Below are 21,326 nucleotides of genomic sequence, written 5' to 3' on the forward strand. Positions count from 1 at the left end.
TAGGGAAGTCAGGAAGACCAGAAGCTTGTGGAGGGCGCGCGGGAATTGCCTGTACTACTGCTGCAGCTCCCTGGAAGTCTCAAGTCCTTCCCACACTGAAATTTTACAAATATTTATCTCTGAGCAGAACTTCTGTCGGGACACATCTGACGAAGACCTCCACTGCCCAAATCCCAGTGACGTCAGAGGGCGCACGGAGACAAGACACATCAAGTACCATCGCTAACGCCACTCAGAGCGGCATCGGGGACCCGCCGAGACAACCCCGAATGCCAGAGCATCCTGCAGAAACAAAACGCACATTTCTTTCCCCGACCCGCTCCCCTCTCACACTCTGCTGAAGACACCCTGGAAACGGGCTGAAACCCTAGGCGTGTCCGCCGCCCCGAGCACTGCTTAAGAGGCTGGTGGGCCGTCCTGAGGCCTGGCTGGGGTGCACCGCAAGTCACCTCATCATAGTTGGTGTCATTCAGGTCCTCGTCATCGTCATCGGCAGCCTGGCTTTTCTTCATCTGGTCCCCGACGGTCCTCTTGCCTGGGGGCGCGTGGCGGTCATCCACGGGGTCATTCGCATCGCGGGCGGGCCCAATGTCTGACCGGGTGGTAAAGCCAGTGGCACTGCAGGAGACCCCAAGACACCCATTCACCCGGGTGACCTTCTTCCTTTGCTCTCCCCTGCACAGTCCTCACTGACCAACACCTCCTCCTCTAACGTCGCTGAGAAACCGCGGAAGATGCAGGAGCAGCGCACTGTGAGGAGGCCCGCTGTGCTCTCCAACATTACCAGCACGCTCTCTTCAGGTGAGAAACTCGTGACCTACCCTGAGGAGGGCACCACCCCACACTTTCCTTAACAGATTCACCAGAGCATCAGCCCTCCCTCCTCGCAATGTCCAGCCTCCCACTTCCGACAACCTGATCATCCCCGCAGCCGGCCCTCAAACCCAGCCTGGCCCGGTGGGATTCATCCTGCAGCGGCCCTAGGCTCTCTCAGCGGATGGCTGCGACATCCCGGAACCACGGCAGGCACGACAGCCTCAGCTCTGCCTCCCTCGCCCTCCTCCCCCGCATCAGCCACCAAGCGCTGCGGACTCCACCTGTGAAATCCGTCCTCCCCAAACCTGGACTCCCGCCACAGCTGGGAACCAAGTAGCCACCCTGCCTTCAGCCTTCGCGTTGCTTCAGCCCAGCTCTGACCAAGGCACTTGGCAGCCTCAGTCTCTCCGGCAGCTCTGGCCCCTCCGACCCCACTCCCCAACACTCCAATCACACAAACTCTTTCAAAGTCCCTCGTCTTCCTCCACGCCGGGCCTTTTTTTCCTTAACTACCCAACACACAAAACGGCAGCTTCTCCTCTGACCCTACCACGTTTCTAATCCCTAAAATCAGCTCTTCTACCAAGCTAGGGCTCGGCCGCTGCGGCCCCACAGAGCATCCCGTGATGGCTGCGACTCCCAGACTCTGCTCCTTCCCGTGGACTTAATAACGCAAACCTCGCCCATCTCCGAGCAGACTGCAGGCCCGTGGAAGAAGGTGTCCGCAAGTAAGACCGTGTGTTCCCCACAGAGGCTGACCCCACACCCCGCAAGGAAACCCAATGCTCGTCCTAAACAAATCAATGACCAGACAGACAGAACGACGGTGGCCGCTCATTTATTCGACAGTTTACGGAGACCCGGTCCCAGGCCTCGCACACGCCGTCCTGCCGGGGCTGAGCGTTTCTCCGCTGCAGGACGAGCAGCAGCGCAGGCGAAGCACGGTTCGCGCTTCAGACGACGTGGGCGCCCACGGGGCTCCGCCACAGCTCGAGGAGTCGCCCACTCGCGTCTCAGAGGCCGAAGGCGGCTGAAGCCGAGCCTCCTCGGCTCCGTCCTGGCCCCGAAGCGCAGCCCCAGAGCCGCGCCCGCGCTTCTCCTCCCGGGGGCACCGCGCGGCCTCCCCCGGGACGAGCGCGAGGAGCGAGCCCCGCCCGCCGCCCGCCCCCAGCGCACGGCCCGCCCCGCCCCGGGGCCCGCCGCGCGCCCCCGCCCCCCGAGCGCGGCTCGCCCCAGGCCTCACCCCCGGCCCAGCCCCGGCACGTAGCCGAGCGGCGCGGGCATGCCCAGGAACGGCTTCTTCTTCTTGTTCATGGCGCCGGTGATGACGAGGGGCCGGGAAGGGACCGGACGGAAGCCGCGGCCGCAGGCTGAAAAGACCACGGACCACCCCGGTTTCTCAGCAGGAAGCGCCGGCGGGACCAGCGTCACCCGCAACCCGGAAGCAGAGCTCGCGGGGTGCGCGAGGCCCCGCCCACCCTGCCGTCCCCGGGCGGAAGTTCCTGAAGAGCGACTTCCGGCCGCGTCGGCGGCGAGGGGATGTGACAGACGCATGCGCGAGGCGCCTGACGGTGGGGCGGTGTGCGGGCGGCCCTGCTGGGGACGTGCAGGAGCTGCAGCCTCCGGGAGGAACCCTGCGGGGCCTCAGAACTGAGCCCGGGGCCGCCGTCCTCACTGCGCGCCCGTACTGCGTGCACGTACTCCCCTACGAGCGGGACCTGTGACCCCCCCAGGCACCCCCGCCGCCCAGGACCCCCGGAATCATGCCTAGCCGTTCGCCTCCCCTCAGAGTTGTGCTGCCCCTGGGCTGGCCCTAAGCCGTCCGGGCGGAGCCGCTCCCCTGTCCGGCCGTGGACGGCTGCTGCGGGTGTGCGTGTCGTGACTGTGAGCGCACCCATCTGCGTGTGCCCCGGTGTGCGGGCTCGAGCTCTCGGCGCCCAGATTGCGGAGCCGCGGCTCGGGCCCGGATCACGGGCCAGGCTCCGCCGCCACCGCCAGACCCTGAACGTGGCGGGGAGGGCGGAGGTGCAGCCCCTGGAAGGCGAGTTGGCGGGAATAAGTAAATGTGGGCGGCGTGCGGTCCCCGATGCTGGCCGCCGCGCGAGTCTCTAGAGTGTGTCGCGGGCTCGGGTGCGGGTCGGACGGCCTTTGCTCCTGCTCCGGGGGGACACACGCGTCTCCGTGCACCTTCGCTCCTTCCGCTGCGCGACCGCCTCCGGCCTTCCGAGCAGGCGGCCCCCAGCAGCCCCCGCCCCGCCGAGCCCTTCGCGTGGAGCCCTGGAACCGACACATCCCTCTGGCCTGCCGCGGCCTCCGTGGGGCTCCTCGCTCCCCCCATTCCCAGCCGAACGGCTTTCAGGGCCGCCTCCTGGGCGCTGAGTCAGAGTCCGGACCACAGCGGGAAGGGGGAGACCCTGCCTGGCGGCCTTCCCGGAGCTCGCGTTGTGAGGGGGTTCAGCCGGGGTCTAGGGAAGCAAGCGCGCGTTTGAGGGCGAGAACGCGTGAACGGAGGGGTGAGTCCGTAAGCTGAGGGAGGAGAGTGGAAGGAAATGGTTGAGGGGCCGGTCTGGCCATTGATCCTGGGCCCCGGTGGACAGACCATCCCAGGAGCAGGCAGGACGCTCCTCTCCTGCCCCCATCCTCCCCGCGGGGAAGATCACTTCCTTATTTCCTTGCCTCGGAGGCCCCTCCAGACGTCTAGACCCCCTAAAGGTGCCCAGAGTCGCTTGTCCTTGAAGCCGTGCCCAGGTGTGCGAGGTCGCCCCTTACCCGGGCAGACACCCTTTGCATACGCAGACCTGCGCGCCGCCGACACACCTCGGAGCTCCCGGAGCGCGCCCGGCTCTCAGGGCTCACAGGCAGGTGCCTCGCCGCGCAGACTCGCCGGGCGCGGGGACCGGCTCGGGCGCGGGGCCGGCTGGGGCGGGGCAGCGGCGCGCGTTCCCCGCCGGCCACACCGGCCGCCTTGCGCCCGCCGAGGGGCGTGTGCTCGGGCCCGGAATCCTTGGGCCCCATGTTCACGGAGCTGAGGACCAAGCTGAGCCCCCCGCGAGGCCGCGCCAGGGCTGTGCGTGCCGGCTTCGGGGAACGCCGGGATGTGGACGGTGAGCAGGACTGGACCAGGGCGCGGGGATATCGCGGGTTGGGGGCTCGGGAACCGAGGGGGCGGGGGCGGGATCTGGCGGACTCCAAGCTGCGGCTTGGCGCGGAGTGGGGGGTCGCGTCCTGGCTGAACGGGGTCCCTGGTGTCTTTGTCTTGAACTGGGGGGGTGGCCTCAGGCCTTGGGGATCAGCACATCCTTGGCCTGGAGGAGGTTACCGGCTGGGGCTCCTCTCCTTAAACTGGCACCATCCCGCGGTCACCTTTTCCTTTGCGCGCCCTTCCTTCTCTAGCTCTTGCAGTGGGGCCGCGAGAGGGTCGAGGCCACAGCCCGGCTTGGGCGCCCCCGCCCCATTTTATGCTGGAATTCTGACGTTGGGACTAAGAGGGAGGGACGGAACGACGGGTCGACAGACGGAAAGAGGGAGATCCTACTCGGAGCACCGGCAGGGAATGGGCGGGGCCCGGCTGGACCCGGACAGGTGAAGCGCGCGTGGCGGCGTCCCACTGGTTCGCCCAGAGCTTCACGCTCCTGCCTTGGCCCGGCCCGGCTCCGCGAGGCCCTGCCATGTGAGGCCAAGTGGCTGAGGAACCTGTGCCCTGAAAGATGCCAGCTTAGAATAAGTCTTTTCCTATGATTTTCAAAGCCACATCCGGGCACCGACCACACCAGCCAGACCTACTGTTTGACCCCGGACCTCAAATTTAGAGTAACCCGCGCTGGTTCAATTCCCTGAGGTTGCTAGAAAGAAGAGGGGTGCTAAGTCCAAGGAATCTTAAGGAGTAAGGGGGGGTAATGCGTTTTCCCCATTACTGAGAACTCCCGGGCACATCCCCAAACCCTGCCCTCAGTTGGGGGTTTGGGGTGTGTCCATGGGGGGGCGTGTCTCTCATTGTACCGCTGAGAGCCAGTGAGGCAAGGCCAGGAACCTGCTACTGCCTGCTGAGTTGGGACCTAGATGCCGTAGAGATGAAGGCAGGCCTGCGCTTGTCTTCCACCCTCTGCCAGGCTCTACTGACTGGTGGACACCACACAGAGCCTTTCTCCAACCACCCATCCATCCACAATGTTTCTGGACACCTCCGGCCTGCCAAGACCTGTGCAAGGGCTGGGAAGTGACCATTCAGGTGTCTGCCCTCCTGTGACCCGCGTGAATAACATGCACAGGAATGATGGGAAAATTACAACTTGAGGAGAATCATGAAGTGTGTGTGGGAAGAGAGGGCGCAAGGTGTCACTGTGGCTCCCCGAGGCTGCGCTTGGGCCCTGCACCCCTGCACAGAGCAGCCCATGCCCACTGGACACCCACCATGCACAGAAGCCGTCCTGGGCTGAGGGCCCTATGGCAGGTAGAAGAATAGGAATCTTGGCTGCCGGCTTGCCCAGAGTTCATTCAGGCCTCTCGCGCATGGGTTGGCAGATGAGCACAGCAGGGCAGGAGCCGAGCCTCAGATGCCAGATGTGGCCGCAGAAACTGGTCGCCTTTGGTGGTGATGGGCAGGTGGCGTACTCAGACGGTCGCCATCATGCGGGATCTCCCGGGACATAGGAGCCTGGTCTGGTTCCCTGAACCTGATCTGGTTCAGCCTGTGTCAGCCCAAAGCAAGGGTGACATGAGGCCCGTCTCAGAATAGCCCCTCACCAGGCTGTGGGCCTTAGGCTTCCTGATGGGCACACTGGCTCTCTAATCGAAGCCAAATCCAGCCCACTCCTCAGAATATGGACGATGCATTCAGACGAGGAAAGAGGCTCCTAGTTTGTCGTGTTGGGACTGCATACGGTACTAAAGACAGCTCTTGCACATTTCCTTTCCACCTTTGGGGGCTTGGGACCCTCTAATTGAGAAAGTGGCTCTCCTCCGTTGGAGGGTGTGTTGAGCAGGGAGCTGGTGTGCAGAGAGGTGATCGTCTGGCCCTGCCCCAGCCACTCTGATCAGGCACTCATGCTCTGCAGCCGCTGCCCATTTGAGCTTCTGCCGAACCCTCCTGGAACACACGGTGTCCGCCGAGAGCATCCCCTGCCACCTCCCTCAGACACCAGGCACCAGCCTCACGTGGCATGATTCCCGTAGCCAGAGGGCCGCCGGTGGCCGGCCAGTCAAGCTCCTGCAGCAGCCGGGCACGGAAGCCCCCCAGGTACCCACCCACCATACCCACCTCAGCCCCTGCCTTTCCCACCCTCTCACCGCAGCTGCTGCCCGTCTCGTCCACAGGCCCGGCTGTACTCCGACCACTATGGCCTGTACCACACAAGCCCCTCCCTGGGTGGCCTGACAAGGCCTGTGGTCCTGTGGAGTCAGCAGGACGTGTGCAAGTGGCTCAAGAAGCACTGTCCCCACAACTACCTCGTCTATGTGGAGGCCTTCTCCCAGCATGCCATCACAGGTGCCCTTAAGGGCTGGGTGGGGGGAGGCAGCCCTTGTTCCTTCTCTCCTCTGTTTCCTGCGGGGCCAACCCCTCCTTCTAGGGCTGTCCCTTCTCCCCGATGTGTTCCTCTGTTCTCCTGGCTTCCCTCCGCCCTGGCCCTGCCTGCCTTCCTGGTGCCTCTCAGCCTCCTTCCCCGTCTCTTTCTGTGTCTCTGCCTCTCTTTCTCCGTCCTCGTCCTTGGGTCTGTCTGTGTCCTCCTCCCCTTTCTCTCTCTCTGCCCCTCGGACGCTGACCTTGGCTCGCTCTCAGGCCGGGCGCTGCTGCGGCTGAACGGGGAGAAGCTGCAGCGGATGGGGCTGGCGCAGGAGGCCCAGCGGCAAGAGGTGCTGCAGCAGCTGCTGCGTCTGCAGGTGCGAGAGGAGGGGCGGAGCCTGCAGCTGCTCAGCCAAGGTCAGTGGGGGGGGGGGGTGGCGGGCAGAGAGACGTGGAGGGGGAGGCCCTCTTGTGCGCTAGGTGGGCTGACCTGGGGGGGGGGGTAGCAGTTGTAGGACGCCAGCAAGAGCCATCCTGTCCCAGGGCAGAGGGGAGGTACCAGCGATCTGCACCTCTCCTCGCCCCCATCCACCCCATAGCCTCCTTCGGAAACACGTCCTAGCCGCTGTGTGAGGCTCGAACCCCAGACCCCAGCACTGTGACCAGAGCCTGTGGCAAGGGCGATGCAGAGCTGGCCCACAGCCCCTCTCGGACCCCGCCAGAGGCGCCAGGGGCTGAACCCAGCCCAGTGGACAGGTGGGACCAGGATTGCCATCTCTGGTTGTGCATTCTGGGCTGTGAGCAGGTGGGGGCTGCTTGGGTGTGGTCCTTCCTCCGGGGACCTGAGCCCAAATCCACCCTTGGTGCTGCTGGCAGCATGCAGGGCAGCTACCTGGAGCCAGAGCAGGGTCTGGTGACCCCCCACAGCCTCCCAGGGAGTCTATTATTTATATTCCCCTAACCCACACCCATGCCTGTGCCCCTATTGCCTGCTGAGTCACACTTCCTTTGGGCATCCTGCCCGCCCCCAGGGCGAGAGGTCTGTCTGTCTGCCCATTTGTCTAGTTCTCCACCCTAACCCAGCACGTAGAGGATTGCCGGCACAAGGGGGATAAACTGTGGAGGCTCCCTTTGGCGCGTGCCCCCCCATCCAGATCGCAGCAGCCACTGCCGCCAAGAAGGCCCCCGTGATTTCTGAGACCCTCACCCCACCCCCACCCACTCCCAGGAACCGAAGTGAGAGAGGTCTGGGGACTGCTCAGGCGCCCGGGACCTAATTCACCACCACAAGGGCCCCACAGCCAGGACTGGGCTCAGTTGGGTTGCGGCCTTAGGTTTGGGAACCTGGCTCCCGCTCCTCCCACATTGGGGAGCATGTGTATTCTCACTGCTCCTTTCCCAGGAAAATCCGAATTCACAGAAGAGACAGTCCTGAGGCTTGCATCCCCCACACCCACCCACCAGAGACCCAGCCAGCGCCTGAGCCACCACTCCATGGGCCAGGGGGCCCATGGTTTGGGCCTGGTGCTGTCTGGAGAAGGACAGAGAGGGTGGTCCTGATAGCCCCCCACCCTCTGGCTCCTTTGCCTTCCCCCTCCCTCAGGAACTCTGAAAATCTCGGGGACACATGAGGCTGAGCCTCCAGCCTCTTCTCTGTGCCCTGAGCTGGCCTCCAGGTGGGAGGCTGGTTGTTGCAGGTCCTGAGTGGAATTTGGACGACTGGCCTGGTGCCCTCCATCCTGTAGGCCCATACAGGAAGCCCCCGTGTCCTGTCTGGCCACCCTGATTGTCCCAGCCCACCCTGTGCCATCACAACGTTGTCTTTTCCGGAGGGTCTTTCCTATCACTGCCCCACCTTCTCCCTCCTTTGTCTTGCCCCCCATGCCCCCATGCTCTTGTCTTGTCTTCTTTGTTTTGCGCTTTTTTATATTCTGACCAAAAGACCAGAAATAAACCCGGTTCTCAAGTGCCCCAAGTGTGTGTTCGGCTTCAGCCAGCTGGGTGTTTGAGAGCGGGAAGAGCCCTGGGAGGGGAGCGGGAGGGGCCCTGGTTGGCATCGGGGCAGGAAGTGCCCAGTGCCCAGTTCAGGTCCCTCCGCAGGGCCACTAGGGGGCAGTGGTGTCACATCTTGACAGAGCACCTATTTACCTCAGGACCAGGTCAGGAGGAGAGGCAGAGGCTGGAACCCTGGGCTCAGACCTGTGGACTGCACCCAGACGCAGGGACATAGGTGCGTTACTTTCCGGGGGCTGCCAGAACAAAGGACCACAACCGGGAAGCTTCTCACAACGGAAACGGATTCTGTTCTGGCCATGCAGGCCACCGGTCTGAAACCCAGCAGGGTCACACTGCCTCCTGGAGCACAGGGTAGAGCCTCTCCCAGCTTCTGGTGGCTGCCCCAGGGATTCCTGGGCTCTGGCGTGTCACTCCGGCCCAGCCTCTGTGCTCACATCACCTTCTATGTCAAATCTCCCTCCCACGGGGAAACCTGTCACGGGATTTAAGGCCCCCCTGGACAATCCAGGATGGTCTTCTCATCTCAAGACCCTTCACTTCAGCAGATCTGCAAAGACCTTTTTTTCCAAATAAGGTCGTATTCATGGGTTCCAGGGATTTGACATGGCAACCTTCCAGGGTCCCCATTAAGCGCTCTGCACAGGGTAACGCTCTGACATAAGAAACAGGTCACAACACCCTCAACACAGGTACCCACACAGCAATCAGACACACGGTAATAGAGAGGCACAAACTGACCCCTGGAGTCTGGACACAGAAACACGGACGCTGGTATCCAGAACCACAGTACGCCCTGATGCAGTGATCCCCTAATGTACCAAACACACAGGGGCACAGCACACAATGCCCTGACATCCAGACACGCTGTAGCCTAGACACCCACCTGCTAAGACACAGGAGTCTCTCCACCCGCACACGTCTTGCAGCTGGTCATCCAGATACTAACATACTAACAGGCATCCTTCTCTCCTAGTACAGGACACACAGACATACCCTGACATCAGGTGTCCACACAGGACACAGCCCAGCACATGTGGTCATTCAGACACACACCTACTAATGGGCATGGTTACACACGTGGACATTCAGACTTACACGGGGAAAGGTGACAAGAAAGCTGTCTGCATCTCCTGTGCAGACTGACCCCTCCCCAAATCCTGCATGTCCTGCCCCCAGTGTGGGCATGCTCAGTAAGGGAAGGATGGGCCCTCCCTCTTCCTCCTGGGGTCACATGGGCCTTTCTCCAGCTCTGATTTTCCAAGAAGGTTCAACCTCCTGAGTCCTCCACAGAGGGACCCCACCCCTCTCTCTGGGAGCACTTTGTGCCGGACACTAGAGAAGCAAGAGTCCTGTGAGGAGAGGCAGACCCTAATCTGACCTTTTGTGCTCTGCCCCCTAGCAACGCAGCCAACCTGTTCCAGGGCAGACAGGGGTGAAGTGGGGATCGGAATAGGGGGTGGGAGACACTTGGAGAAGGCAGTGCACACTGTAACCATGTCCCACCTAGTTCCTCTTCCCCTGCTCTATTTTTTCCCAACTCCTGGTAGGGTTGGGGCCCCATTTCCCCCAGACCTGATACCGGGGTGCCCTCTCAGGCCCGGGGTTCTGGGGCCCTGCCGAGCAAAACGCAACTGATCTAGGCTCACCCCCACCCGAAGCAGACAGAGGCTGCTCCAATGATCAGTAGCCCCAATAGGGTCCATGGCCTCAAACTGCCTAGCACTGCTAGGAACCGGGTGGAGCCCTGACTGTGGCCACAGACAGAGGTGGTCACGGGGCTCGTTGAAAGACCCTCAGATCCTGCTCTGCAGCCGCAGGGCTCCCAAGGGCCAGGGGTTCGGCTCCCAGAGGACGGTGGTCACCATGGCTGCAGCTTCCCAGAGCCAGCACCTAGAGGCATCTGCTCGCTTCAGTCCGGGTACGCTGAGCTTTGGGCAGTTCCCAACACCCCTATAGTGCCTCAGTTTACCCCACTGCCTGAAAAACGCCCCCTGCCCTACGGGGCGGCAAAACTGGCCACTTCGCACTGGGGCCCCAGCCGACCGCGGCCACCGGGCCAGGGGCCGGGGACCGGGGGCCGGGGGCCGAGGGAGAGGTCGGGCCGATGGGCCCCCTCCCTCCCAGCTGTTCCTCCCCGTCGCGGAGCGGCCGCAGGAATACCGCGAGAGTTCGCCCCCTCCCCCCCACAGTAAAACTGTCAAAGGTGGGAGGGGCGGGAGCGCGCATGTGCGCAGCGCGGCGCGCAGCCTGCGCCGCCCGGACCCCGCGCCCCGCGCCCAGCGCCCCGGCCCCGGCCCCCGCCCCGGCCGCCGTCCCGCTGGGCGCCGCAGGTAAGCCCCCGGCCGCGCCCCGGGCGGGACCCCGTGGCAGCCCTCGCTCGGCCGCGTTCCCGACCCTGACCCCGCGCACAGGTCGGTGTGGGGGGGGGCCGGGCCGGGAGCCCCCGCCCGCCGCCCACCACCCCCCGCCGCGCCCGGACACCCCCGCCCCACCCCACCCCACCCCCACACGCCCAGCGCCGCGCCCCGCGCCGGCGCCGCGCTCCTGCCTCCTCCTTCTCCAGAAAAAGTCGCCATTTTGGTTCACTGCCTTCGCCCCCCCCCCCCCCCCCCCCCCCCCCCCCCCCCGTGCCCGCGATCGGGCCCTTTCGGGGCCAGGCCGGAGCCCCACACCCGGGCCGCAGGTGACAGGTGGGTGGCAGGGCCGGCCTCCAGGTGTGTGTTCCGTGGCCAGTCTCATCCGTGCGCCCAGCCTGGGCCGCGGTCCTGCGCCGGTGTTGCTTGTGGCGCCCCCTCCCCCCTGCGAGGGTCCCACCTCGGCGACCCTGCCGGGCGCTGAGGCAGGGTGGAATCCCTTTTCCTCCTGTTGTTCAAGTGACAGGTCCTGGGTAGAAAGAGGGTGTCTGTCTCTTGGGGCAGCCCTGGCCCCAGCCCCCCAACTCTGAATTCTCCACCCAAGCTGGAAACTGGAAAGTGGGTTCTTGGCAGGCACCCCCACCCCAGGCTGCTGGAGTCATCAGGGGCTGGGGTGATCGTACGCTGGCAGGTGTCCTTTAGAAGTCTCCGTGTGAGGACTTCAGAGAACTTTGCTTAGGGCCGGGGAGACCCGTACCTCCACCCAGGCTTAGGAGGTAGCCGGCAGTGACTGCCCTTACCTTGACCTCAGCCTTTGGATCCCCTCTAGGCCTGGAGTTCTTCCCCATCTCCTCTGGTCTAAGTTAGTTGGGAACTGCCAGAGGAGGGGCCCCCTGTCCACGCAACTGTCCCCAAACCCCTTCCTGTGGCCTTGGGTGTCCCTATGGGAGGATCTAGTAGGACCTAAGCTCAGAGTCCCTTCCCCTAGCTCTCAGGGTATGGGGTCCCCCAGCAAAACGGGCCTATGGAGGCTCAGCCTTGGACAGTGAGGTGTTCGCTGTGGCCAAAGGCTGGTGGTCTCTGGAGGAGTGGTACTGGTGGGCCTGTAGGTGGGGGCCAGAGAGGCTTTTAAGTGGGGAGGTGGGGAGGAGGTCAGCCAGGTAGAGGGTTGGCTGAGGGTTTCCTGTTGGAGACAAGGTTGAGAAGAGGGTCGATGGGATGGTTTGGCTGGCATGGGGACCGGACCCGGGTGCTTATAGGGTGCTCTGTCTTTGATCTGCCCCACACGCCCCTTGGGAAGTCGCTAATTTAGGGACTAGGCTAGGGGTCCTCAGTGCCCATCTTGGCCATTTTCCATCTGTGTCCTGGAGAGAAGGATCGGGGGGTGCCCCCCCAGGTGGGGAGGCATTGCCTCCGGTCTGGGTGAGGCTGTGGAGGAAGGTGTCCAGGGTCCTAGGCCAGCACAGCATGTGAGCTGGCAGCCGTACTGATGTCATAACTGGCCCTGGGGAGGGACTCTCTTCATCTCTTTCCTCCTAACATTCCACCTCTCTAGGGACCACCCCTAGTCCAGTAGCAGGTGTGATCCTTGGCACTCTCTGGGACTGTGTGTCTGGGGACAAGGGAAGTCTGTGGTGGCTGATGAGGGTCAGGATTAGATGCTTCCAGGATGATTGTGCTTCCTGGATAACATGGGGGGACCTCATCTGGGCAGCCCCTCCCCTAAACCAGAAACCTCCATCATCTACTTTCCCAGTGGCCAAATACACAGGTGGGCAGGCACTGCTCTCCTGAGCCAGAGAGGGGCCTGTCTGGGGGTGGGGCTCAGGGCCATCCTATTTCAAGTCCTGACCCGGGCCTGGTAGGCCTCACAGGTCTGTCCACTTGCTGTGCAGAGATGACTGATCCCTTCTGCGTTGGAGGAGGCCGCCGGCTCCCAGGGTCCACCAAAAGTGGACCTGGGAAGGATGGAGGCCGAAATGAGGTCCGACTTCCTGTGCTACACGACCCACCAAAGTTGGGTAAGAGGGGTCAGGCCAAGGTCAAGTCCAGGTGATCACAGGCAGCCAGTCCTGGGTGTGGGATCCCTAACTGGCTCCCAGCTCCCCAGTGGTCCAGCTCCTGGGTACTCAGCTGGGCTGCCTGGGCTCTTGAGGGCCTTCCCAGGGTGGGGGCAGCCTGGGGCCCTAAATTCTCGTCCTAGGATGACCACAATCTCCCACTCCCCACACTTCACCATGGGAGAAGCAGGGCTTACTCCAGGCCTGACCGGCCCCGTGGGTGGTAGGCAGGGCTGTGGGAAGCACAGCTTCCAGGTCTCAGCACATCATGTGTTGCAGGGATGCCGGTGGCCCGGGGTGGGCAGACAGTGTCCAGCCAGGCCCCACTGTGCTTTGACCCGGGAAGTCCAGCCAGTGACAGGACCGAAGGGAAGAAGAAGGGGCGTCCGAAAGCTGAGAACCAGGCCCTCCGAGACATTCCTGTGAGCTCCCCGAAGGCCGGGGTGGGACTCGTGCTGGGATCTGCCTCACACAGCTTGCCATGCCTCCAGCCCCAAACCCTCCCCACCTGCGGCACAGGGTCGCTCCATGCTTTAAGGCTTCACGGTGTGGCCTGGGACCTAGTGGACCACATCCACGGGGCTTTGAGAGCTGGCCCAGTAAACCGTAGCTGCTCGGAGTGGCCTGAATCCCGCTGCGGTCCTGAGCTGGAGGGGCTCCTGCTGCCTGTCTGCCCTGCAGGCCTGGGGAGGGTGCTGGTCTGGGGCTTGGCTTGGCAGAGGCCCAGCTGGCTGAAGGGTTAGCAGACTCGCCTTTTCCGTGCCCAGCTCTCCCTCATGAACCAGTGGAAAGACGAATTCAAGGCACACTCGAGGGTGAAGTGTCCAAACTCCGGCTGCTGGCTGGAATTCCCCAGCATCTACGGGCTCAAGTACCACTACCAGCGGTGCCAAGGGGTAAGGGGCCATGGGGCAGGCAGGAGGAAGAGGCCTGGAACCCGCCCTGCCAGCGTAGGGGGTGTGTGTGGGCAGTGGCCTCATGCCCCCCCTGCCTGCCGTTCTCCTTCAGGGCGCCATCCCAGAAAGGCTGACCTTTCCCTGCCCCTTCTGTGAGGCCGCCTTCACCTCCAAGACCCAGCTGGAGAAGCACCGCATTTGGAACCACACGGACCGACCCCTGCCTGTCCCCAAGCCTGGGCCAGTGAGCCGGCCAGTCAGCGTCAGCCGGCCCGTTGGGGTCAGCAAGCCAATTGGAGTGAGCAAACCTGTCACGATTGGCAAACCTGTGGGTGTCAGCAAACCCATCGGCATCAGCAAGCCGGTGACGGTCAGCAGGCCTGTGCCGGTCACCAAGGCTGTCACGGTCAGCAGGCCTGTGCCGGTCACCAAGGCTGTCACGGTCAGCAGGCCTGTGCCGGTCACCAAACCCATACCGGTCACCAAGTCTGTGCCAGTCACCAAACCTGTGCCGGTCACCAAACCTGTGCCGGTCACCAAGCCAGTGACTCTCAATAGGCCAGTGCCAGTCACCAAATCCGTGCCGGTGACCAAACCGGTGGCCATCAACAAACCGGTGCCAATGACAAAGCTTGTGACGGTTACAAAACCTGTGCCAGTCACGAAGCCAGGGACGGTCAGCAGGCCCATTGCCATCAGCAGACACACACCATCTTGCAAAATGGTGCTGCTCACCAAGTCTGAGAACAAAGCTCGAGCTACAGGGAGGAGCAGTGGTAAGAAAAGGTACGGGCTCTCCTTCTGGGTTGGAGGTGGCACCAGGGCCCAAAGGGGGCCCTCCTGCCCCTCACAAGCCTGCTCCCTGCAGGGCAGCGGACAGCCCAGACGCGTGCCCCATTCTGCCGAAGCAGGCGAGGCCAGAGAACGGGGAGTACGGCCCCTCCACCACGGGCCACAGCTCGGCCTTCCCGCTGAGCACAGACCCCAGCGGCAGCCCCCTCTCTCTGGGCAGCAGGCTCTTGGGGAGCAAGGAAGCCCCGAGGGCCTCGGGCCCCATGTCGCCACCTGAAGAGGGAGCGGAACGCTCAAAGCACAGTAAGAGGAGAGCCGGGGGGTAGTGGCTGGATAGGGTGGCCATCGACTGGCCCAGGCCTCCCAATGGTTATTTGACCAGAACCTTGGCCCCTGTCTTCTCTCCCCCGAGTCAGGAAGGAAACAGAAAACGCCCAAGAAGTTTACGGGGGAGCAGCCATCCATCTCAGGGACCTTCGGACTCAAAGGTAGGGCCGTGGCCAGTTGGGCGTCTGGGCCTGGGTGCACACACAGTGTGACCGCACCCGTGGCTCACAGCTGCCCTCTCCTGTGTGTGCGCACGCAGGCCTAGGCAAGGCAGAGGACAAATCCCGCATGCACCGTGCCAAGAAGCAGGAGGGGCCGGGCCCCGAGGACGTGCGGAAGAAGGTGCTGGCTCCCGCTAGCACTGTCAGCAAGGACGTGCAGGCCCCCGCGGCCCACGCAGCTCCAGGTGGGGGGGCTGCCGGGAGGTGGGGCCCAGGACAGATCTCGACTCTGGGGCAGATCCTGGACCACAGGGACTGGGGGCTGAGCGTGGACCGTGGGTCCTGTGCTTGGCATCCAGGGCGTCCGGGAGCCCCCACCAGTCCCTGAGGCCCTGGCCCTGCCCCACAGGTGGCCCTGAGGAGCAGTGGCAGCGGGCCATCCACGAACGGGGGGAGGCCGTCTGCCCCACCTGCAACGTGGTCACCCGAAAGACCCTCGTGGGGCTCAAGAAGCACATGGAAGTGTGTCAGAAGGTAAGGCCACCCCGGGTTCCCGGGCGGGGGCCGCTCAGAGTGCATGTCTCACGGCAGGGATGTGTCTGCAGCTGCAGGACGCTCTCAAGTGTCAGCACTGCCGGAAACAGTTCAAGTCGAAGGCCGGCCTCAACTACCACACCATGGCAGAGCACAGTGCCAAGGTACGCCTGGGCCCGCCGATCACTGGCCTCCGCGTCCATCCCAGCCCACGCCCCGCCCCCGACCCTGCCTGCTGGCCGCTCATCGCCATGGGGCCACAGAGCTCAGTGGTCCCCATGCCGACCGTGGGCATCGGTGGCCCTGACCCCTGGGCAGGGACTGGGGCCCTGGGGGTGGAATATTAAGGCTGGGCCTGCCCCCCAGCCCTCGGACGCCGAGGCCTCGGAGGGGAGCGAGCAGGAGGAGCGTGAGCGGTTGCGCAAGGTGCTGAAGCAGATGGGGAGGCTGCGCTGCCCCCAGGAGGTCAGTGGGACAGCGGGGGTGGGGCGCATGTGTGGGACGAGGCCCAGCCTCCCTCCGGCCACTTACCCTCACCCGACCCCAGGGCTGCGGGGCTGCCTTCTCCAGCCTCATGGGCTACCAGTACCACCAGCGACGCTGCGGGAAGCCGCCCTGTGAGGTGGACAGCCCCTCCTTCCCCTGCACCCACTGCGGAAAGACCTACCGCTCCAAGGCTGGGCACGATTACCACATGCGCTCAGAGCACACGGCCCCGGTGAGCAGCCCCCCGTCGGCTCCTCCCTTGCGGGGGGGCAGGGGGGGCGGCATGCACGAGAACTTTCAAGCCTGGGACCACGGGGCCTTTGTGTTTGCCACGCGTGGCCCACAGGCCCGTGGCTCACCCCAGCCTCCCTGCACTACAGCCACCTGAGGAGCCTGAGGACAAGCCCCCTGAGACGGAGGACCTGCTGGGGGTCGAGCGGACCCCCAGTGGCCGCGTCCGCCGCACGTCCGCCCAGGTGGCCGTGTTCCACCTGCAGGAGATCGCGGAGGACGAACTGGCTCGGGACTGGACCAAGCGGCGGGTGAAGGACGATCTGGTACCTGAGACTGCCCGGGTGAGCGGCCGCCGGGCCCCCAACTCCCATCTCCAAGCAGGACGTGACGGAGCTCCGGGTCCCCTGTGACAGCCCTGCCCGTGATCTGGGGTACTGGCCGACTGTCCAGGTTGAAGTCTCCCATTTGTGGAGGGCACAGTTGAGGTCCTCAGAACAGCTTGGGTATCTGGGCCAGCTCTGGGCTGGCACTCGGGAACCCCTGTCCTAGGCGTGCGGGGCTCACCATAGTGCACACCTGTGTTTACAGCTCAACTACACTCGGCCCGGCCTCCCCACGCTCAACCCCCAGCTGCTAGAGGCGTGGAAGAATGAAGTCAAGGAGAAAGGCCATGTGAACTGCCCCAATGATGTGAGTTGGGGCAGGCTGGTGGGGTGGGGATACTGGGATTCAAGGACAAAGAGCCCAGGTGTGGCCCTGGGTAGAGGCCCTCCAAGGTGGTTTACCTGTGGTCCCTGGGCCCCTGCAGGGTCCTTAGGTGGAGAGGTCCCACCTGCCCATACCCACAGATTCCTGGGGTCAAGCCCTGTGCTTCCCCAGAGGAGCCCCGTGTCCCCTGGGCAAGGGGTGCATGTGTGCTTGTGTGGGGGCATCTGCTGGGAGGCCCTCTCCCATGGTTGCCTCCTGTCCCCAGTGCTGCGAAGCCATCTACTCCAGTGTGTCCGGACTTAAGGCCCATCTCGCCAGCTGCAGCAAGGTCGGTTTCCAGGCCCTTTCTCAGGGTGACTTGGTGCTCGGCACTCCCAGCCAGCCCCTAGAGGTCCCCACACCTTGTGAGTGTGACCCTGCCCACACGGGGCAGCCTCCTCCTCCTCCTCCGGGAGCCCAGGGACTGGCCAGTGCCTGATGGCCAACCTGGCCCAGGATTCTCCAGCCCTGTCCGTGAGTCAGTCCATTCCCAGTTGTTCTGCCCACAGGCGCTCCATGTCTGTCAAGGTGTAATGGGCACCTTGACCTGGGCTTGAGGCGAGGGGCCCTCAGGCAAAGGCTGCAGCCCTTCCCTGGGGCACCTGCCTCTTCCCATACTCTCTACATCCCTTCCCTTCCCTTAGTGGGGGCAACTCCAGGGTCCTTGAAGCCATCTGGAGCTTCTGGTCTTCAGGGGTTGGGGGCGGGGTCCGATCTCGGGGGGCCGGCCTGTCCTTGCCTTGCAGGGAGACCACCTGGTGGGGAAGTATTGCTGTCTGCTGTGTCCGAAGGAGTTCAGCTCTGAGAGTGGCGTCAAGTACCACATCCTCAAGACCCACGCGGAGGTGGGACGGGCCGAAGCCCTGCTGTGCCTGTAGGGCCTGGGCCAGGCTGGGGAGGGGCGGCGGTGGCGGCCCGGGTTGAGAGGAGCTCCCGGCTTCCCTGGAGGAGCAGAGACGTTTGGGTGCCCCTCCCCCGGCAGCCCAGGCAGGAGGTGCCCCTTTGGGCGGGAACTGTGCCGCCCAGCCACCCTAGCGCCGCGGCCTGCCCGGCCCCAGGGCTCGGCACCCTCCTGTTGCAGGGTCTGCATTCATGCTGTTTCTCTTTCCAGAACTGGTTTCGTACTTCGGCAGACCCACTTCCCAAACACAGGAGCCAGGACTCCCTGGTTCCCAAGAAGGAGGAGAAGAAGAGTCTGGCGGGCGGGAAGAAGCGAGGCCGAAAGCCCAAGGAGCGGACCCCCGAGGAGCCCGCACCCAAGATGCCCCCCCGTCGGGATGACTGGCCCCCAGGAGGCAGAGACAAGGGGGCCCGGGGCTCCACTAGCCGGAAGGTGGGAGCCAGCAAGGCTCCTGAGAAGTGAGCGTGGTGGCTGGCCGGCGGGTGGGGCCTGGTCCCCACACTGGACGCCAAGTCCACTCTGTCGAGGGTGGGGGTAGCCAGCTCCAGCACCTCCTGCCCTCCAGTTCTCCACCCCCCACCCCTGCCTATTCATCTGTCCAATGGAGGCAGCCAGTCCCTCTCTCGTTCCTAAAGGTGGCCCTTCCCCTGTGCAGGCTGCGTAGGGCACACATGGGTGGGGTCCCTCGGGGGATGGCCCGCGGGGGCAGCAGAAGTGCGATAGTGTGGAGGGACGTTCGTGGGCCTGGTGGAGCCAGGGGCCCTGGAGGGGCAGGAGGAGGGTCCGAAGCTCAGGCCCAGGGCCACGGGTCAACGCGGGGCAGGCAGACGGCCTTCACCACGGGAGCTCTGTGCCCATCTGCTTTCTCAGGCCCAGGCCTTGGGGGTTGTCGGAGACCCATGGTTCTGGGCTAATGAGGGCACCTGAGCAGTCTCACCTCTCTACCCGACACTGGACCCCAGGACCCCCAGCTACCTCCCAGGACAGACCCTGAGTCTGACTGCTACCGTGCTGACCTGACAGCTTGCCCCAGTGTGGCCTCCCTTGTCCTTCCGCCTTTGGTCCCTCTGCTTCTGTTCTCTACCTCTCCAGCTCCCCTCCCCCCGCAACCCTTTGCTGTGCTCAGGCCCCGGTGCTGCTGGCCCCTGTCTGTCTTGGTGGAGGTGGCCCCCTTAATGGAGGGGACTCTCTGCCATCCCAGCTTCATGGGTGCTCCCTGCCTGGGGTGAGGGGGGGTTCTGGTCTGACCTGCAGGACTGTATGGGCAGCGGGTGAGGGGGCCACATGGGGCACAGCTTTGCCTCTGATCTCCAGCTTTGCCAACAGCACTGGTCTAGGTTGGGGCAGTCCAATGGGTTAGGGATGGGCCAGTCTAAGCTCTGAGGTCAATCTGGGGCCCACAGGCATGTGGGGTGTGGAAGTGGGGCCCAACTTTGAGGAGTAATCCCTGTGGGAATCAGCCTTCTGTCTGCTGGTCTGGGTTGGCTTGTGGCTAGGCTCCCGTGGGAGTCCCTTTCCCCATTTTTTACCTGCCCTTTTGTTTCTGGTTGTGTGGTCTTTTGATGTGAGAGCTGAAGGCCAGGGAAGGAGCTCGGCCAAGGTCACGTTGTGTTGGTGGCAGCTCTGCAGCTCTGTGTTGGGCCCCAAAGGGGATGGTGAGGTCTGCAGGTTGACCAGGGTTCAGGCTGGAGTTCAGGGCACCCAGAGTTGGTGGCCACACTGCCTCTGGTTTCCTCCCTGGGCCCCACCTTCCAACTTTGGCATTGTAGGGAGGAGGAGGGTACTCAGAGCCACTGGGTTTAGACAGAGGCTATTTCCCCCTGGGGGGTGGGGGTGGGCTGAGGGCTCGGTCTGGCCGATCCTGGATGATGTGAATTTTGATATTTGCCCGTGTGCGTGTGTCTCCTGGGTGTAGTGGATGCCAGTCTTGTTGCTGTGACAAGTAACAACCTTTTTTTAATTCTGTTTTTTATACAAAAACACAACAATCTGACATTTTGGTGCTAAGGGTTTCCTGGTGCCGACGGTAGATCTGGGGGCTAAGGGGGTGTCTCTCCCCTGCTCAGGGAGGCCGTGCTTACTGGGCACCTCTCTGCCCCCCGACCCCCAGCTCCTGTCCTCATCTAGTCCCAGGAGAGGAGGAGCTCCCAGTCGGGCTCAGCTCTCCTAGCTCTGCAGTAGGGAGACAGGTTCCGGGGGGCCTTTGGGGTCCATTGTGCTGCCTGTGTCCAGCTTCTTCCTGTGGCCCAAAGGCTCTGACTTGGGCAACCCTGGCCTGATGTGCTAGGGAGGGGTTGTAGAGACAAGGACTAACCCCCAATCACACACACCTTGATTTGATTAAAGGGCGAGGTCTGGGCTGGCAGGTGTGATCAGTGTCAAAGGTCAGGGGCGGGCAGCTTGGGCAGGGCTTTGAACTGCGTGGGCAGAAGGGTTTTCTTTCCCATGTTCCTGGGTGTCACTATGGTATACAGCTGGTGGGGGCAGAGGTGGGGTCAGGCAGCACTGCAGGGGCAGCCTGGGGCAGGGAGGGGATGCAGGGGCTGCCAGGAGCCCTAGGTGCATTTTGTCCTTGTCACCGATGGCTGGAGGAGGTTGGACCTCAACATCTATGCTGGGGACAGCCGCCCACCCCAGCCTCTCAGGTACTTGGTCCTTGGGGAGTAGGGGGCTGGTTTTTTGCTAGGGGGTGAGTTTCCAGGTCACCCCCTGGGTCCACAGATGGTCCCTGGTTTGGGAACCCAGCTGTGATGCGTGGGAGGAGGTGGGGTCCTGGGTAACTTGATGTTTAGCACTTTAACCCCCTTCTTTGTCTTTAAAGTGGGTGTGGGGAGCTGCTGCCAAATGTGGCTGTTGGGTCGGACCCCTCTCCCTTCTTCCTTTCCTGCTTCCCATGCTCTGGTGAGTGGCAGTGGTGAGCTGGTCAGCAGAGCCCGCCTCCAAAAGGGGCAGAGCCCCGGGGGGCTCAGCAGGATCTGCCCATCTCCCACTCTGGTGGGAATTCCCAGGTAACCACCTGGCCTTGATTGACACCTTCAGTGTGAGGGACTGGAGTGGCAGACAGACAGACAGACAGACACACACACACACACACACACACACACACACCCAGCCCCAGGGCATGGTAGGCGTGGACCCTGCCCAAGACTGAAGCCCAGGGCACAATGCCAGGTCCCTTTCTGAAGATCTACCTCTGGCCCAGCCCACCCCCTCCCCACCCTGCCCTGAGAACAGGAAGGGGCTGACACTTAACACAGAAGCAGGGTGCACGTTGGTTTGCTTGTGCAAAGGCGGATGAGGGTGTATTCCTGGTGTGACCAGTGGCCCAGCCGTGGCCCCCCTACTGTCCCTCTGGATCAGAAGGGAGAGAATGGGGGCACCCTGGCCCATGGAGGGCAGGGCTGTCCCAGCGTGTCCAGGTCGGTGGGCCCCAGGTGGCTTGCCCTGGAGGCCTGGGGTTCAGGGGGCCTGGCCAGCACCTCTGGGCCGACAGCCACACATC

At 63.6% G+C, this 21,326-nt stretch overlaps 3 protein-coding genes across 9 annotated transcripts in view; 2 read left to right on the forward strand and 1 right to left on the reverse strand.

Moving 5' to 3' along the window:
- PRPF6 (pre-mRNA processing factor 6) overlaps positions 1-2,265 on the reverse strand; it is a 38,513-nt gene extending 36,248 nt beyond the window's left edge. Inside the window, exons 1-2 of the mRNA XM_032878727.1 lie at positions 2,060-2,265; positions 450-618 (exon numbers count right to left, since the gene is read on the reverse strand). Coding sequence (XP_032734618.1) covers positions 450-618; positions 2,060-2,130 — 240 coding nt within the window. The 5' untranslated portion in view covers positions 2,131-2,265. The remainder of the gene's footprint in view (positions 1-449; positions 619-2,059) is intronic.
- A 1,449-nt stretch (positions 2,266-3,714) lies between these two features.
- Positions 3,715-8,291, forward strand: SAMD10 (sterile alpha motif domain containing 10). 5 transcript variants are annotated; one of them, XR_004385155.1, is made up of 6 exons: positions 3,715-3,920; positions 5,871-6,052; positions 6,130-6,301; positions 6,593-6,733; positions 6,916-7,072; positions 7,719-8,291. XR_004385155.1 is itself a non-coding variant. In XM_032878728.1 (5 exons), the coding sequence occupies exons 1-5, from the start codon at positions 3,830-3,832 to the stop codon at positions 6,936-6,938; spliced, it is 609 nt and encodes a 202-aa protein (XP_032734619.1). In that variant the 5' UTR covers positions 3,715-3,829; the 3' UTR covers positions 6,939-7,536. The 5 variants fall into 5 exon arrangements, 2 of the variants coding, with proteins under 2 accessions (XP_032734619.1, XP_032734620.1); XR_004385157.1 differs by lacking the exon at positions 7,719-8,291 and adding an exon at positions 7,545-7,592; XR_004385156.1 differs by lacking the exon at positions 7,719-8,291 and adding an exon at positions 7,348-7,536.
- Positions 8,292-10,615: 2,324 nt separating this feature from the next.
- Positions 10,616-20,881, forward strand: ZNF512B (zinc finger protein 512B). Of its 3 annotated transcripts, XM_032878732.1 has the most exons (18): positions 10,616-10,662; positions 12,582-12,707; positions 13,026-13,168; positions 13,514-13,642; positions 13,755-14,093; positions 14,166-14,428; positions 14,511-14,737; positions 14,851-14,922; positions 15,021-15,167; positions 15,332-15,456; positions 15,528-15,620; positions 15,823-15,921; positions 16,004-16,174; positions 16,323-16,517; positions 16,765-16,866; positions 17,150-17,212; positions 17,670-17,768; positions 18,035-20,881. In XM_032878732.1, the coding sequence occupies exons 2-18, from the start codon at positions 12,584-12,586 to the stop codon at positions 18,284-18,286; spliced, it is 2,643 nt and encodes an 880-aa protein (XP_032734623.1). In that variant the 5' UTR covers positions 10,616-10,662; positions 12,582-12,583; the 3' UTR covers positions 18,287-20,881. The 3 variants fall into 3 exon arrangements, with proteins under 3 accessions (XP_032734623.1, XP_032734621.1, XP_032734622.1); XM_032878730.1 differs by having other exon boundaries at positions 13,755-14,428; XM_032878731.1 differs by lacking the exon at positions 10,616-10,662 and adding an exon at positions 10,953-11,022 and having other exon boundaries at positions 13,755-14,428.
- Positions 20,882-21,326: the final 445 nt, after the last annotated feature.

The sequence above is a fragment of the Lontra canadensis genome, unplaced genomic scaffold (assembly GCF_010015895.1).
Source record: "Lontra canadensis isolate GAN:19392208 unplaced genomic scaffold, GSC_riverotter_1.0 scaffold65, whole genome shotgun sequence".
Classification (NCBI taxonomy): domain Eukaryota; kingdom Metazoa; phylum Chordata; class Mammalia; order Carnivora; family Mustelidae; genus Lontra; species Lontra canadensis.